General features: G+C 47.2%; 1 protein-coding gene across 1 annotated transcript; it reads right to left on the bottom strand.

Annotated features, from left to right (window-relative positions):
* Positions 1-86: 86 nt before the first annotated feature.
* Cops7b (COP9 signalosome subunit 7B) lies at positions 87-16,144 on the bottom strand. The gene is made up of 7 exons (XM_090355036.1): positions 16,015-16,144; positions 12,839-13,016; positions 10,648-10,723; positions 7,486-7,574; positions 5,219-5,421; positions 4,271-4,376; positions 87-773 (listed from the first exon to the last, which is right to left on the bottom strand). The coding sequence occupies exons 2-7, from the start codon at positions 12,998-13,000 to the stop codon at positions 615-617; spliced, it is 795 nt and encodes a 264-aa protein (XP_090211162.1). The 5' UTR covers positions 13,001-13,016; positions 16,015-16,144; the 3' UTR covers positions 87-614.
* Between the last annotated feature and the right edge of the window lie 462 nt (positions 16,145-16,606).

Raw genomic sequence — 16,606 nt, 5'->3', positions numbered from 1 at the left:
AGCAGAGGACATCAGGCTGGGAAAAACAACTTCTGCTGTCCAGGGGAGCCCCAGCACCCCCATGGGTGCTCAGATACCCGAGGCGAGTCAGCTAGCACAGCCCACTGACGACAGATCCAAGCTGGGCTGAGAGAGGCTGAAAACCCGCAGGTTTAGTAAACACAGCCCAGCATCCCGTCCCTCCATGGCCTGACCGAGGGCTGCCCACAGGGTTAAGGCAGGAGACGGAACCGCAAGAGTGGCTTCCTGGCTAGAAATGCCTGCACCTTAGTGGGGATGGTGGAGCGTGAGGCTGGAGAAGGAAGGAGCGCGGCCTCCTCCGCAGCCATCCCCAGCCGGGCAAAGCTGCTTCTGGCTTAGGCGCTAGCAAAAGAACACAGAGACAAGAACCTCCGTGGGGAAGGTGGGCAGGGCGGCCCTGTGAGGATGGCGGATGGCATCCATGGAGCCCCTGAGTCTGAAGGGAGCGTGTGGAAAAGAAGGGGTGGGAGGAGGAGGAGGGCGCATGGCTGGCAGGGGTGCTGGTGAGGGACAGGCAGGTCTGGAGCTCACTGCAGGTAGGGAGGGGAGGAAAGAGGCTCTTGCGGTCCCCTCGCCACCTGCCCCAGCCAGCCCTAGTGGCGGCCGGAGACCAGACCTTTCACTTTGGACATCTTCTTGGTGGGCTGCCTCTGCTCGGTGTGGGGAGGGCACTCCCGCTCAGCCAGCTGCTGCTCCATCTCCTGAGCCGAGGACGAGGCGGTAGCTTTCAGCGTCTTCTTGATGTTGGTGACCTAGGGGGAGGGAGGGAGGTCAGCATGCACAGCCTGGAGGCACCAACACTCACCAAAGCTTGTTCTCACCATAAGGAGGGCCACTCCCCAAACAGGATGAGAGGAGGAAAGGGGGGCGCTGCCTAAGCCAGACAGGAGAATGAATCTGGCAAAAAGGTGGAACAGGGCTTTCTTGGTTAAAACAGGCAGAAGTGGTCCATCTGACAGAGGTACGACATGGGGGACAGAAAGCAGAGGTTACACTCCCCACAAAGAAGGGGGTGATCTGAGCATTCTGGGCTCTATTGCCACCCTGGGTAGAGTCATGAATATCCTGACCAGAGCCCTGACCACACCCCTCTCTAACTCTCTGAATGAACAACTAGAAAGTAGCATTCTGACAATGGACAAATGAAGAAAACGTAGGAAGAAATCTGCAAATGGCCATGTGTGGTAGTGCATACCTGGGCTGCAGCGCCAAGGGAGCCTGATACAAGAGAAGTTCAAAGTCAGCCTCAGCTAGCTGGAAATCATGTCAAAAATCAGATAACAAGAAGCCAGGCAAGCAGGGGCTCATGCCTGTAACCCCAGCTACTCAGGAAGCTAAGATCCAGATCACAGTCCAGGCAGGAAAAGTCCAGGAGACACTTATCTCCCATTTGCCAGAGAAAAGCCCAAGGCAGAGCTGTGGCTCAAGTGGTAGAACACTACCCTTGAGCAAAAGAAGCTCAGGGACAGCACCAGGCTCTGAGTTCAAGTCCCAGGGCCCACATACCCCAACAAAGAAAAAAAGCAGGTGTTAGTATTCTATGACATGCAACATGTATTTTGTTTCAGTGAACGAAGTAGTGACTCAAAAATATCTAAGCCACTTCTGGACACTTTTCCATGCTGGCCTCTGCCAGCCATCTGGTACTATTTTATCACACTATCTCCATGCCATCTGGTACTATTGTATCACACAAGCTAAGCTATTTTCAAATTAGTTCCCAGCGTGGTTTTTGGTGGCTGTCTGTGCAGCCTCTGCTCCCCTCCACTCTGCGTGGTGCCTGAGGAAGACTGGCTACTACAAGTGAGCTCTCCACAACATGCTGCGCTTCCACCCTGCTCAGCTCTACTCGAAGGGCAGACTACAAGGGTTTCAGAGGTCAGAGATTTTCAGATTTTATAAGGTTTGCATTGCTTTTACTAAGGCTCCAGAAGTTTCAGATTTTGCCAGTACTGGTAAAATCCTATTCGGGAGGCTGTAAGCTGAAGATTACAGTTTGAAGCCAGTACAGGAAAGTCTATGAATTCTGACCTTCAATTATCCATCAAAAAGCCACAAGTGTCCAGTATCTACAGGGAACTCAGGAAACGAATCCCCCCAAAACCTAATAAACCATTCACTAAATGGGCAATGGAACTAAAGAGAGACTTATCAGAAGAAGAGATTAAAATGGCAGAAAAGCATATGAGAAAATCCTCATCATCCATGGTCATAAAGGAAATGCAAATAAAAACAACCCTAAGATACCACCTTACCCCAACAAGAATGGCCAAGATTTTGAACTCAGACAATGCCAGTTGTTGTGGAGAAAAAGGATCCCTACTACACTGCTGGTGGGAATGCAGACTAGTTCAGCCACTCTGGAAAGCAGTGTGGAGGTTTCTTAAAGAACTGAAAATAGACCTTCCCTATGATCCCGCCATACCACTTCTGGGCATCTATCCTGAACATCATGACCCAGGACATTACAAGGACACCTGCTCAGCTATGTTCATCTCTGCACTATTCACAATAGCCAGGTGATGGAAACAATCCAGATGCCCTACTGCAGATGAATGGATACAGAAAATGTGGTATATATACACAATGGAATTCTACATAGCCAACAAACAAGATAAAATAATGGCATTCGCAGGGAAGTGGATGAATCTAGAGCGAATCATGTTGAATGAGACAAGTCAAGACCTAAGGAACAAAAGGCGCATGGTATCCCTAATATGTGGCTATTAAATCCAAAGAGTACAAGAGTGAGGACCCAATAACTGCATACCCAAAGCTACGGACATGGTAATGGAAATATAAACATAACTATATAAACATAAAAACCTATGACTCTGGGGCCGGGAGTTTGGCATGCATGAAGACCAGGGTTCGATTCCTCGGTACCACATACATAGAAAAAAGCCGGAAGTGGTGCTGAGGCTCAGGTGGTAGAGCTCTAGCCTTGAGAAAGTCCAAGGACAGTGCTCAGGCCCTGAGCTCAAGCCCAGGACTGGCAAAAAAAAAAAACAAACCTATGACTCTATAGACATAATGTTTTATTTCTTAAATTAATATTTTCTATGACATACAAACCCTTAGCCTAATTTTGATTAAGTTCTAAATACTAAGTCCCAGTGATTGTAAATAGGGATTTCCTCCTTGAACACTTGTTTGTTAAACTTGTCATTCAAAATATGATGTTAAAATCAACATTAATAAATTCTTTAAAAAAAAAAAAGCCACAAGTGGACCTGTGGCTCAAGTGGTAAAGAGCAAGAAAGAGTTCAGGAACAGTGCTCAGGCCCTGAGTTCAAGCTCCAGTATTAGCACACTCACACATGCGCATGCACACACACACACACACACACACACACACACACACACACACACAAAAGGCTTCCAGTTCTGAAGGGTTTTAGAGTTCAGTTTTTTAAATCAGTTAGGGATGCTCAACCTGTAATACCTTCTGAAAAGTGTATTGATTTTTTTTTTCTAGTCCTGGGGCTTGAACTCTGGGCCTGGGCACTGTCCTTGGGCACTCACAAAGCTAGAGCTCTACCACTTGCGCCATAGCACCACTTTCCACTTTTTCTGTGTATGTGGTACTCAGAAATCCAACCCAAGGCTTCCTGCACGCTAGGCAAGCACTTTGTCACTAGGCCACACTCCTGGCCCCAAGTGTACTAATTTTTACTTTCACTAACTGGATATAACAAGATTAACTTGGTTTTTGTTGTTGTTGTTTTTTGTAAACTTGTTTTCTTTTCTAGTAAGCCCTTCTGCATGCCTCAAGCATCTACACTTGGTACCAGACAGACTGCACAAAGACCAAATGGGAAACATTAAGGCTATAGGCTCTTCTGTCTCATCCTATACTAATCTAATCCAAGTTCCTGAGGAGATTATCACACACACACATTATTTTGACTTGTGGTAGAGGCAGCCATGGACTTGGCCTCAGATTTCTTTCCCTCCAATGTACATCTTTAGCGCCATCTAGTGACAGCGACAGGCTCTGCCAATATTCGATACCATTAACACTTCAAACCCCAGTCAAGTCCCAGCCACACCAGAGAAGGACTTCCAGTGCTAACCAAGATCAGGGCTTCTGCTCAGGGATCTTAAGTATCAAACAGATTGTGCACTTAAAAACTTTATAATGCATATCCATCAGTTTAGAAGACAGCATGAATAGTAGGCACAAAACAAGTACCAAGAAACAGCCAGGAACCCCCAAGATGGAAGCAAAGGCTCCCTTCCTCCTCACCTCCGCTTCCACCTGCTGCTGAGTCCGGTGGTGGTGCTCTTTGTACTGGTTGGCTCTGAGAACCTGCTGCTCGATGCCCAGTAGAACCGCTTCGCACCCATCACACCTGCAATGGGAAAGCCAGCCCTGAGCAGCCAGGAGGCTCAGCAAGTCTTCCAGCCTTTTGACATCCCCTCCCAAAAGCCTCCCAGCACCTTATGGGGCCTCCTTTAACACCCCCTCTGCCAGGGCTCCTGCCTCTCCCTTCTTCCAAAAAATAAACTTGCCTAAATACATAATATAAGACATAAAAATAGTACTTTGGCCGGACTCTAGTGGCTCACATTTATAATTCAAGCTACTCAGGAGGCTGGGATCTAAGGATCACAGTTCAAAGCCAGTCTGGGCAGGGAAGTCCATGAGACTCTTATCTCCAATTATCCACCAGAAAATCAGAAGTGGCGCTGTAGCTCAAGCAATAGGGCGATAGCCTTGAGCAAATAGCTCAGGGACAACGCCCAGGGCCAGAGTACAAGTCCCACAACTAACAAAAAAAAAAAAGGAATTGATCTACAGAGGCCAGGAGTGTGGCCTAATGATAGAGTGCTTGCCTAGCAATCATAAAACCCTGGATTCAATTCCTCAGTACCACATACACAAAGTGGTACTATGGTTCAAGTTATAAAGCACTAGCCCTGAGAAAGCTCAAGAACAGTGCTGAGGTCCTGAGTTCAAGCCCTAGAACTGGCAAAAAAAAAAAAAAAAAAGGGGGGGGGGAGGATAAATCTACAACTCTGGCCTGAGAAGCCCTGAAGTGATTCCTGCTGGCATACAGCTATAACACCAACGCAGCCTCACTCTCCTGCTCACTGTCCCAAGACCCCAAAAGCTACACCAATCCCTCAGCAGATGTGGAAATGCTGCTGTGGGAGCAGACGAAGGACATGCTGGACACGCCTCCAGCCTCACCATTCGCGCAGGGTCTTCACAATGTTGCTGATGTCCTTCTTCCGGATGTCCCGACCAATGCAGAAATCCACCTCCAGCAGCTGGTTTCGCTGGTCCAGCTTGCCTTGGATGATATCCGTGTAGACAGCCTCGATAATAAGGTCCTCCAATTCCCGAAGATTCCTCATCTCCAGGTCCTTCAGCAGCACAGAGTAGGGGATACACTGTGAAGAAGGTCACATGACATCGTTACCAAAACCTCCTTGTAAGCAGTAATGAAAATTCAGGTTATTACACAGAGCCAACCATTGTTCTGGGTACAGGCAATGCAGGTCAGGGGTAATAATTAACACACTGTGGCATAAGAGCTGGCTAAACTGTGAGATGAAGGCCCCTCCTACCTCTCTACATCCTGTATTTTACCCAGCTCTCACTTCCATTCCTGGAGCATGCTCTTACAGATCCTAAACACTCCCTCCGGAGGAAAGAGAAACACTCTGTTGCCTTTGGGAAGCACGGAGACTGCAGAAAATGCCAGAATATCACAAACCTTCAATAGATCCAGACAATGAAGAGAACTGACTGCTTGCCAGAATAATGATAGAAAAGAACTGAACAACCAGCACATCTACCTACAGATGGCCAATAGAGATAGTCAACCTACAAGGCATGGTAAATCTTACTCCCATTTCCTTAGACTCTTGGAACCAATGCCAAATCCCCACCAACAGTCCCTCTACTGGGTTGCATCAATGTTCTACATGATTCCAAGACAGTAAATATCTAGACTCGGTACAATGACTCATACCTGTAATCTCAACTGTGTTGAAAGTAGAGATCGAAGCCAGCACAGTGGCTCATACCTGTAAACCTCGCTACTCAGGAGGCTGAGATCTGAGGATCAAGGTTCAAAGCCAGCCCGGGCACAAAAGGACCTGAGACTCTTATCTCTAACCTATAAAAAATGGGAAGTGGAGCGTGGCTCAAGGGATGGAGCGATAGCGGTGAGCTGAAAAGCTCAGGGACAGCACCCAGGTCGAGTTCAAGCCCCATGACCCACAAAAATCACATAAATAAATAAATGTAGAGATCGGAAGATCAGTTCAAGGTAAACCAGGCAAAAAGTTAACAAGACCCCATCTCAAAAAATAAGCTAGGGGCCAGGAGTTTGGCCTAGTGGTAGAGTGAGTGCTTGCCTAGTATGCATGAAGACCCCGGTTCGATTTCTTGATACCACATACACAGAAAAAGCTGGAAGTGGTGCTATGGCTCATGTGGTAGAGCTCTAGCCTTGGAAAAAAAAAAAAAAAAACAAGGACAGCACTCAGGCCCTGAGTTCAAGCACCGGACTGGCAAAAATAAATAAGCTGTACATGATGAACATTTGTGATCTTAGCTATCTGGGAGACACAGGAAGGAGAAACACTCTCTGAGGTCAGCCTTGAACAAAAACATGAGCCCTTACCTTAAAAATAGCAAAACTGGGGTAAGGGTATTGTACAGTGGTAGAGCCCCGCAAGTGTGAGGCCTAGCACGCACTAGGTCCTGAATTCAAACACAAGTGCCCCAAACAACCCATTTCCTGAAAATCCACGGCATAATACTACTAGTTCAGGAATTACAGACCTAAATGAGTAGCTGGATACTGGAGGCTCACACCTGCAAATCCTTGCCACGCAGGAGACTGGAATCTGAGGATTAACGGTTGAAGCCCAGGCAGGAAAGTCTGTGACTCTTCCCTCTTTATATAAACCACCAAAAACCAGGAGAGCTGCAGCTCCAATGGCCGAGTGCTAGCCTTGAGCAAAAAAGCTCAGGAACAGAGCCCAGGCCCTGTGTTCATGCCTCAAGACACACAGCAGGCACACATGCAGACACGCAGAAGGACAGACATGGACACGGACACACACACACAAACACACCATGTAAGTAAATAAACATCTCCCACCAGTATGGGCATGGCTCACTGTGCACTAAGCACTGGATACACTGGTAATTTGCCATGAGTTTCCTTGATGTTTGAACTAGGTCTTTAAAAAGCAGCAGCAAAATCCTTCCCCTGCAGGAAGGAGCCCTACACCAGGTCAGAGCAGACACCTGCTGGTGAAATCACTGTAAGACACGCTGCTTTTCCTGAGTGGAATGGGAATAACTCTGTACACCATTTTTCCTTTTCCCATGTATTTAGATGACTACTGCCTGTAGCTGGCAGTTCCCTTGCTGATGCCAATGAGACAGATACCTAAATTGGAGTTGTGAGAAAGACAGAAAAGGGTGAGGGACCATACCTTCATTCTTGATGCCAAGCTCACAATGGTGAGGTGCTTCAGCTTGTTCTGCTGAGCTGGGCTCAGTTCTGGAAGGCTCTCCTTGTTGGCTGTTCAGTCCCACCCACCACAAAAATCAAGACACAAAATAAAGTTAGGATTTCTTTTATGGAGTAAGCTCACCCACTGCCTGCCACATCTACAAGGAAATCTGCACTTTTCATCAGGCAAAAGGTCCCCGAACACCTGTCTGCCCGGGAAGATCACATGCTTCTCCTAAAGAAAATGCTCAGTCTCTATACATAAGGAGTTGAGGCTCCCCCTGAAAGCCAGGCATGAGGAAACAAAATGCTCCAACAATCATGTTAATACAGTGCTCCAAATCCCCTGAAAAGCTCAATTAAACTCGGCCCATCTGTCTCAAGTGTGGTTTGTATAGCACATGCATTTTCTGAAGGAGAATCAAGGACAAGGGCTTGTGGAGAGCTGTAGCACGCAATTCTAAGGTCCTCAACCATCTAGGATCACACAACTCAATAGCTAAGGTCTTGTCCACAGGCTACGAATGTAAGGCAGGCCTGCCAGAGACACAGACTACCAGAAGAGGAGGGAAACAGGCATGAGAAGGAGAGAAGGGAAGAACAACATACTCTCAGAGCAGATATGCAGAAAATGAAAGGCTAAGCTTCAAATGAGTCTGAAGGATGAGCCAAAGCAGCAGTCATAGCACAGGAATGTATCAAGCCCCGGGATCAAGAGACACACACACACACACACACAAAGCAAGGTTCCAGTGGTGCACATCTATAATCCCACTACTCAGGAGGCTGGGATGTGAGGATCAAGGCTGGAGGAGGGGAATGTGAGGGAAGTTGGCAAGACTCTAACCAGTCAAAAGCTAGACTGGAGGTATGAGTCAAGTGAGGATCTGACTTCAAGCCTTGATACTGGTAAACAATGCACACACAAACCACAACTAAGACAGTGTAGGGCCAGGCGTCAGTGGTTCACACCTATAATGCTAGCTACTCAAGAGGCTGAGATCTGAAATTCATAGTTCAAAGCCAGCCTGGGCATGAAAGTCCATGAGACTCATCTCCAATTAACCACCAGAAACTGGAAGTGGAACTATTGCTCAAAGTGGTAGAGCACTATCCTTCAGCTAAAGATCACTCAGCACTCAGGCTCAGAATTCAAGCCCACTGTTGATCAAAAAAAAAAAAAAAAAAAATTAAAGACAGTCTAGGGACATGGGTCAGTGGCATAACAGAATGTTTAAAAAATGAATATAGGGGGCCAGGAGTTTGGCCTAGTGGTAGAGTGCTTGCCTAGCATGCACAAAGACCTGGGTTCGATTCCTCGGTACCCCACATACATAGCAAAAAGCCGGAAGTGGTGCTGAGGCTCAAGTGGTAGAGTGCTAGCCTTGAGAAAGTCCAAGGACAGTGCTCAAGCCCTGAGCTCAAGCCCAGGACTGGCAAAAAAAAAAAAAAAATGAATATAAAGGCTGGGAATATGGCTTAGTGGTGAAGCCCTGGGTTCAATTCCTCAGTACCACATAAACAGAAAAGGCCTGAAATGGTACTGTGGCTCAAGTAGTAGAGTGCTAGCCTTGGGCAAAAACAGGAGCTGAGGATACCAGGCACAATGACTCCTAGCTACTCAGGAGGCTGAGATCTCAGGACGGCGGTTCAAAGCCAGCCCAGGCACTAAAGTCCATGAGACTCTTATCTCCAATTAACCACCAGAAAACTGGAAGTAGCACTGTGGCTCAAGGAGCAAGGTGGTAGCCTTGAGCTGAAAAGCTCAGAGACAGCACCCAGGCCAAAGTTCAAGTCCCACAACCGACAAAAAAAAAAAAAAAAAAAAAACAGGTCTGGAGGTATATGCCTATAATCCCTGCAGTTGGGAAGCTAAGGAAAAAGGACTGTGAGTTCAAGGTCAGGGTAGGCTAGGCTGCAAAGTGAGACCCAATACACAAATAACAAAGGAAAGATGGAAGAGAGAAGAGAGGAGGGAAAGGAAGGAGAGAAGGAATAAGAAGAGAAAGAGGGAGGGAGAGGAATATTTACTTTTTAGCAGTGCTGAGGTTTGATCTCAAGCCTTCATGCTTGCTTAGTTTGCTTGCTCAGCTTGAGAGTCTACCTCTTTTTTGTTTGTTTGTTGTTGGGGTTTTTTTTTTGTGTGTTTTTTTTTTTGTGGAGGTGGGGTTTTTTTGGTTTGTTTTACTAATCGTGGGGGCTTGAATTCAGGGCCTGAGCGCTGTCCTTGGACTTTTCTCAAGGCTAGAGCTCTACCACTTGAGCACCACTTTGGCTTTTTTTATGTATATGGTACTGAGAAATTGAACCCAGGCCTTCGTGCATGCTAGGAAAGCATTCTACCACTAGGCCAAACTCCCGGCCCCAACAATCTACCTCTTGAGCCATGATTCCAGCCTGGGTCTTTGCTAATTATTCTAAAGGCAGTCTTATGGAATTTTCTGCCTGGACTTGCTTCTAACCTAGACACTGGATCTCAGCCTCCAGAACAGCTAGGATTACAGGAGGGAGCTACTGTTAGCCAGCAAAAGAAACTATATTGATAACACTGAAATATTTTACTAGTGGGCACGCTAACAGTTCACAGCATTGCTGAGTGCTCTACAAATACCAGCTCTCAGTATCTCATCTGAGAAATAAACAGGGCTCTACCTGTGGACGAACACACAAGTCCCCATTTTAATCCAGGAGAAATAAAAGAGGAAAGAGAAAACCTCTTTTGGGAGGCCACCTACAGAGCACAGTTGAATGAGAAACAGCTGGGTCAAGAAGTCTTCCCCTTGCCAGGTGCTAGTGGCTCACCCCTGTAATCCTAGCCACTCAGGAGACAAAGATCTGAAGATAGAAGTTGGATGTGAGCCCAGACAGGAAAGTATGTGAGACTCTTCTCTCCAATTAACCATCAAAAAGCTGGAAGTGGAGTTGTAACTCAAATGCTAGAGTGAGTGCTATCCTTGAGCAAAAAGCTCAGGGATGGCACTGGAGCCTCAAGTTGAAAAAGCAGGACCAGCACACATGCATGCACACATACAGGTGTGTGCATGTGCATACACATACACATATATATTCTATATCTTCAACCTTGACAATCCTCAGAACCAGGCTTTTTGTAAAGTATTTGGAAGGCTTTTAACCAACTCACCTATGTAATCTGGGTATGTTCCATAGGCAAATAGGTTCAGCAACTGCAAATAAGCAGCATTAGCTCCTTCCGCAAGCTGAGGAGAAAAACAAAATTCACACAAGACCAGACATCTACCCATCAGTACAGAGGTACACAGGACAGCTGATTATATGCCAAAGATACCATGACTATTTACTCCACACAGTCTGATTAGTGACCTCCGAGGTTTCTTCCAGCCCTCTAGATTCTTGGGGAACAAGATTGTTACAGTCTGGAATTAAATCATTCTGCTTTGGGAAGATGTTTTACATTATACGCAGTATGCACAAGTAGCTTCTCTATCCAGTGCACATGCAGAACACTCAGTACTGGAAGCAGTGCAGGTTTTCTCAGGATTCCCTTTGTATTCAAACCAAGACTGGCTGGACACCAGTGGCTCAGGCCCATAATCCTAACTACTCAAGGAGGCTGAGATCTGAAGACTGAGGTTCAAAGCCAGCCCAGGCATGAAACACATATCTCCAATTAAGTACCCCCTCAAAAAAAAAAAAAAAAAAAAAAAAAAACAAGTAAACAGGGCACAGTGGCTCACACCTGTAATCCTAGCTACTCAGGAGGCTGAGATCTGAGGATTAAGGTTCAAAGTCAGCCCAGGCACAAAAGAACCAGAGACTCCAATTAACCTCTAGAGAATAGGAAGTGGGGCTTGGCTCAAGGGTAGGGTGGTAGCCTTGAGCTGAAGAGCTCAGGGACAGCACCCAGGCCAAGTTCAAGCCCCATAATCCACCAATAAATAAACAAACAAACAGAAGTAGAGCTGTAGATCTAGTGGTAGAGCATTAGCCTTGAGCAAATAAAGCTCAATGACAGCACCCAAAACTACTTACTTTTTATTAATGTTGATGACAAAGAGCCATCTATAGGGGGGAAAAAAACTGAAAGCACCACTGTTCAACCCATAAGTACCCTCCAGAGAAGCACCTACCTACACTGGGTGCTTCTCTTCCCCACTCCCCTGCCAGGTCCTGGAGTTTGAACTCAAGAGCCTAGGCATTGCCTTTGAGCTTTCTCAAGGACAGTACCCTACCACTTGAGCCACAGCTTTTCTGTGTAAGTGGTACTGAGGAACTGAACCCAGGGCTTCATGCATTCTAGGCAAGCACTCTACCACAAGGCCACATTCCCAGCCCCATTGGGTTCTTACAGTATAAACAATCTGGTACTTTTCCAATTTACCAACTTCCAAAAAGTGGAAACAGAACTTATAAGAGGCAAATATCAATGACCAAATCTACTCAATTTTAGCTATTGAAAAAAAAGCTGGGCACAGTGGCTTACACCTGTAATCCTAGCTACTCAGGAGGCTGAGATCTGACGATCCCGGTTCAAAGCCACCCCAGGCACTAAAGTCCATGAGACTTATCTCCAGTTAACCACTAGAAAACTGGAAGTGGAGCTATGGCTCAAGGGGTAGGACCTTGAGCTGAAGAGCTCAAGGACAAAACCCAAACCCAGGGGTAGGGCGGTAGCCATGAGTTAAAGAGCTCAGGGACAGCACCCAGGCCCAGAGTTCAAGCCCCACAAAGGACCAAAAAAAAGAAGGTGGCTAAGGTCCAAGGATCACAATTGAAAGCCAACCTGGCAGGAAAGTCCATGAAATTCTTTTTTTTTTTTTTTTTTTTTTTACTGTCCTTGGGCTTTCTCAAGGCTACTGCTCTACCACTTGAGCCACAGTACCATTTTGGGCTTTTTCTGAGTATGTGGTACCCAGGGCTTTGTGCATGCTAGGCAAGCACTAGGCCACATTCCCAGCCCAAAATCCATGAAATTCTTATCTCCAATTAACCACTAAAACACAGAAGTGGAGCTGTGACCTAGTGGTAAGAGTGCTTGCCTATCATGCACAAAGCCCTGGATTCAATTCCTCCATATTACATACACAGAAAAAGCGAGAAGTGGTGCTGTGGCTCAAGTGGTAGAGTGCTAGGCTTGAGCAAATGTGCTCAAGGACAGTGCCCAGGCACTGGAAAAAAAAAAAAAGACAAGCCGCATAACTCTGATCAAGATACATTGTACATATAAACTGACAGGTTAAATTGAAACTTCTTTGTATATCTGAAGAAAACAATTTTTAAAAGGTTACTTTGTAAATAAATCTATACAAATAATAATAATAAAGACAAAAAAATTGTTTGGAAACCACTCTTACCTCCTGCACATTGGCTAGTTCCAGCAGTTCTCCAAAGACATACACTCCAGGAGCCTCCAACACCTGGCTTATAAGAGCAGTAAGAGCTGAGCCACTGGTACCTTTGGCTAATAAAATAAATTGCTCCAGGAGGTTACTTGAAGGTTTCTGTTCACCTGCCATTCTCTAGCCTTGAGATCTGTTCAAAAGGGAAAGTTTGTCAGTCATTCTTCCTTTCTCTTCCAAAGAAGCTCATGCTGGATCAGAAACCAGAACATTTCAATTTCAGTGTTCACAAATATAAAACAGCTATGAGTCAAGAAACAATGACTAGGGCTGGGAGTTTGGCCTAGTGGTAGAGTGCTTGCCTAGCATGCATGAAGACCGGGTTTGAGTCCTCAGTATCACATACATAGAAAAAGCTGGTAATAGGGCTGTGACTCAAGTTGTAACAGCACTCAAGTCTTAGTTCACACCCCAGGACTGGCAAAAAAAAAAAAAAAAAGAAAGAAAAGAAAAAAGAAACAATGACTACTTCCTGAGATAGGTAAAATTCAACCTGAAGCTAACAGGACTTTCTCCTCAATTCCTAAGTTTGAAATACAGAGAGGGAGTGCCACTGTTCAAAAAAAAAAAAAGTACTCATTACTTGACTTATAGAACTGTAACTCCTCTGTATATCAATTTTACAGTAATTTTTTTAAAAACTCATTAAGAACTGAACATATATGTAGTTCAGAGGTTCAGAAATACTTAACATTCCCAAGACCTAGGTTCTACCCCTAGCAACACAAAGGAGGAAAAACACACAAGCATAGGGAAACTGAAAAAAATCATTGTGAGTAATATAGAATAACATACTTAAACTTAAAAAAATATATGCTGTGGTCCAGGAGTGTTGCCTAATGGTAAAGTGCTTGCCTAGCATGCAGGAAGCCCTGGGTTCTATGATTCCCTAGTAAACAAAAAAAGCTGGAAGTGATGCTGTAGCTCAAATGGTAGACGATTAGCCTTGTGAATGCCCAAGGACAGTGCGTAGGCCCTAAGTTGAAGCCCCAAGAATGGAAAAAAAAAGAAGACTGATTTAAAAAAGCAAATACTGGGGCCGGGAGTTTGGCCTATTGGTGGAGTGCTTGCCTAGCATGCACGAAGACCCAGGTTCGATTCCTTGGTACCACATACATAGAAAAAAGACAGAAGTGGTTTTGTGGCTCAAGTGGCAGAGCTCTAGCCTTGAGCAAGTCCAAGGACAGTGCTCAGGCCCTGAGTTCAAGCCCAGGACTGGCCTAAAAAAAGAGAGAAAAAAGAAAAAAAGAAAATACCTGCTGTGTAAGTCTATGGGGAAAATCTTTCCATTACTGACCTGAGACATTTTGCCAAACATGACTTCAGAACTTGTACCAAACCTCAACAATAACAGAATTTGAAAAAACAATTCAAATACCATACTGCCATCTCCAAGACAATTTAGTTCCAGAGGGTGCCTCAAGTACACAATCTAATCACATGCTGAGTGCAAACCTCTACAGAAGTCACACTTTTTTTTTTCTTTTTTTTTTTTTGTGGGCCTGGGCACTGTCCCTGAGCTCTTCAGCTCAAGGCTACTGTCCTGCCCTTAAGCCAAGCCCCACTTCCCATTTTCTAGAGTTTAATTGGAGATATGAATCTTGGGGTTCTTTTGTGCCCAGGCTGGCTTTGAACCTTGATCCTCAGATCTCAGCCTCTAGAGTAGCTAGGATTACAGGTGTGAACCACCACGCCCGGCCAGAAGTCACACATTTAAAAAAAAAAATGAGCCAGGAGCTGGTGGTTCACAACTGTAATCCTAGCTACTCAAGAGGCTGAGATCTGAGGATCACCGAAACCAGCTCTATCTGGAACGCCCAAAAGAGTTGTATCTCCAATTAACCACCAGAAAACAAGTACAGCAGTGGCTCAAAGTGGTAGAGTGCTAGCCTTGAGCAAAAGAGCTTAAGAACAGTGCCCAGGCCCTGAATTCAAGCTTCATGACCAACAAGCGCACGCGCACGCACGCACGCACACACACACACACAATATGTATGTATATGTATATATACATACATATAAAGTTAAAATGGTCCTCTACAAGTGATACATTCTGTGGAATTTAACAAGGGAAAAGAGGTATGTATAGCTGAATGATGCAAAGGAGAGCAGCTTGGTACAAGAGAAATTATGTCCACCTGTAGAGCCAGGCACACAGAACAGCAACTTTCACATTATTAGAAAAACAAGCATGTGACCTCACCTAGATCACCTAATAAAATCCTGTCAGAGACAGATAAAGTGAAGTACTAGAAAAGAAAGGATTCTGGAGAGGGAAGAGGAAAGAAAAGGGGAGACAAAGCCAGGGAGGAGGAGACCAGGGATGTGAGGGTGATGGACAGGAAAGCAGGAAGGAACAGCTGGCTCAAATTAACACTTGTCTAAAGACACAAAGGAAGATCTCAGCTAAGAGATGAAAAGTGGTAGGGGGTGAAGAAAAAGACAGGCAACAGGGAGAAATTTCGGGGCCTCCCAGAGATCTCAGTCAAGAGCAAAGCCTGTGCGGAAGGGTGTAAGACGATGGCAGTCACTTGCTTCGGGAGTGTGCTACTTAGGTCGATAGGAGGGGGGCCCAGCAGGGACAGCCACAGCTTAGAGGCCGAGGGTCACTAGGTGGTGATGTTGGTTGTCGGGGGTCGGAGGCCCATGGCGGCAGACGAGGGAATGATGACGGGGGGAGGGGGGGAAGGGTGCGTCGAGAGGCTGAGGGTGGCGAACAGAGGTCGAAGTCGGGAGCCCCAGGGCGGCGGACAGAGGCAGAGGTCGGGGTAAGAAGGGCCGAGGGCGGTGCACAGAAGCCGGGATCTGGGTCGGAGGCCAGGGCCGCGACAGAGATGGGGGTCGGGGAAAGGAGCCGAGGGCGGTGGACAGAGGCCGGAATCAGGGTCGGAGGCCCGGGGCGGCGGAGAGAGGTGGGGGGTCGGGATAAGGAGGCGGACGGGGGCGATGGGCGGCGGAAGGCGGCGGCCAGAGGCGGGGGTCGGGCAGGGCGGAGTGGAGCCCGGGGCGCCATCCCGGGCGGGCGGGGGCGGGGCGGGGCGGCCGCCGAGTCTCTGTGGTGTCCGCGAAGCCTGCGAGGCCCGCGGGGAAGGACGCCCGGCCCCGAGGCTCGCCCTCCCCACGCCCCCTACCTGTCCCTGCGAGTCTCTCCGGTCCTCTGGTCGCCGTCGCTGGCGCGGCCTCCCGGAGCCTGCCCGCACGCAGGTTGTCAAGCGTCCATGATCGGCCCGGCGTCCGGCGTTTTTCTACCTCCGCCGCCCCGTCGCCGAGGTGGCTCCCCCGGAAGCCGCCGTGCAGCGCTCGAGTTCCGCGCGCACAAGGTTCCGCTTGGGGGGGGGGACACCGAGCGAGAAGGGGGTGGGGCCCGGCTGCGGCCTGCGGGCTGGGGCGGGGGAGAAACGAGTGAGGAGGGGACGGGAGGGATGGGGCGAGGCAATCCCGGGGCCCAACCGAGACTGACAAGTATCCCGGGCCTGACAGCCGCGGCCAGGAGCTGCCCATGCGAAGGGCGGCCACTCCAGGTACAGAGAAACCTTAGGCCTAGAAACAGCTAGCATGTTCTTTTTTATTTTTTTCCTTTCTTTTTAAATTGGTGTTAGTCCTGGGGCTTGAACTTCGGACCTAGGTGCTGGTCCCTAGGCTTCTTTTGTTCAAGGCTAGTTAGTACTCACCACTTGAGCTAAGGCTCCACTTGTGGGCTTTTTTAATGGCAATAAGAGTCTC

The sequence above is a fragment of the Megascapheus bottae genome, chromosome 21 (genome assembly GCF_031878675.1).
Source record: "Megascapheus bottae isolate mThoBot1 chromosome 21, mThoBot2.hap1, whole genome shotgun sequence".
Lineage (NCBI taxonomy): Eukaryota > Metazoa > Chordata > Mammalia > Rodentia > Geomyidae > Megascapheus > Megascapheus bottae.
This window is presented reverse-complemented; position numbering and strand designations above follow the sequence as displayed.

Excerpts from the sequence above, each read along its gene's own strand:
- Cops7b (XM_090355036.1), bottom strand. The coding sequence starts at position 13,000 with ATGGCAGGTGAACAGAAACCTTCAAGTAACCTCCTGGAGCAATTTATT. Across the intron at positions 4,377-5,218 it reads GTGAAGACCCTGCGCGAATG|GTGTGATGGGTGCGAAGCGG; the intron begins GTGAGGCTGGAG and ends TTCCCATTGCAG. Across the intron at positions 774-4,270 it reads AGCAGCAGGTGGAAGCGGAG|GTCACCAACATCAAGAAGAC; the intron begins GTGAGGAGGAAG and ends CCCTCCCCCTAG.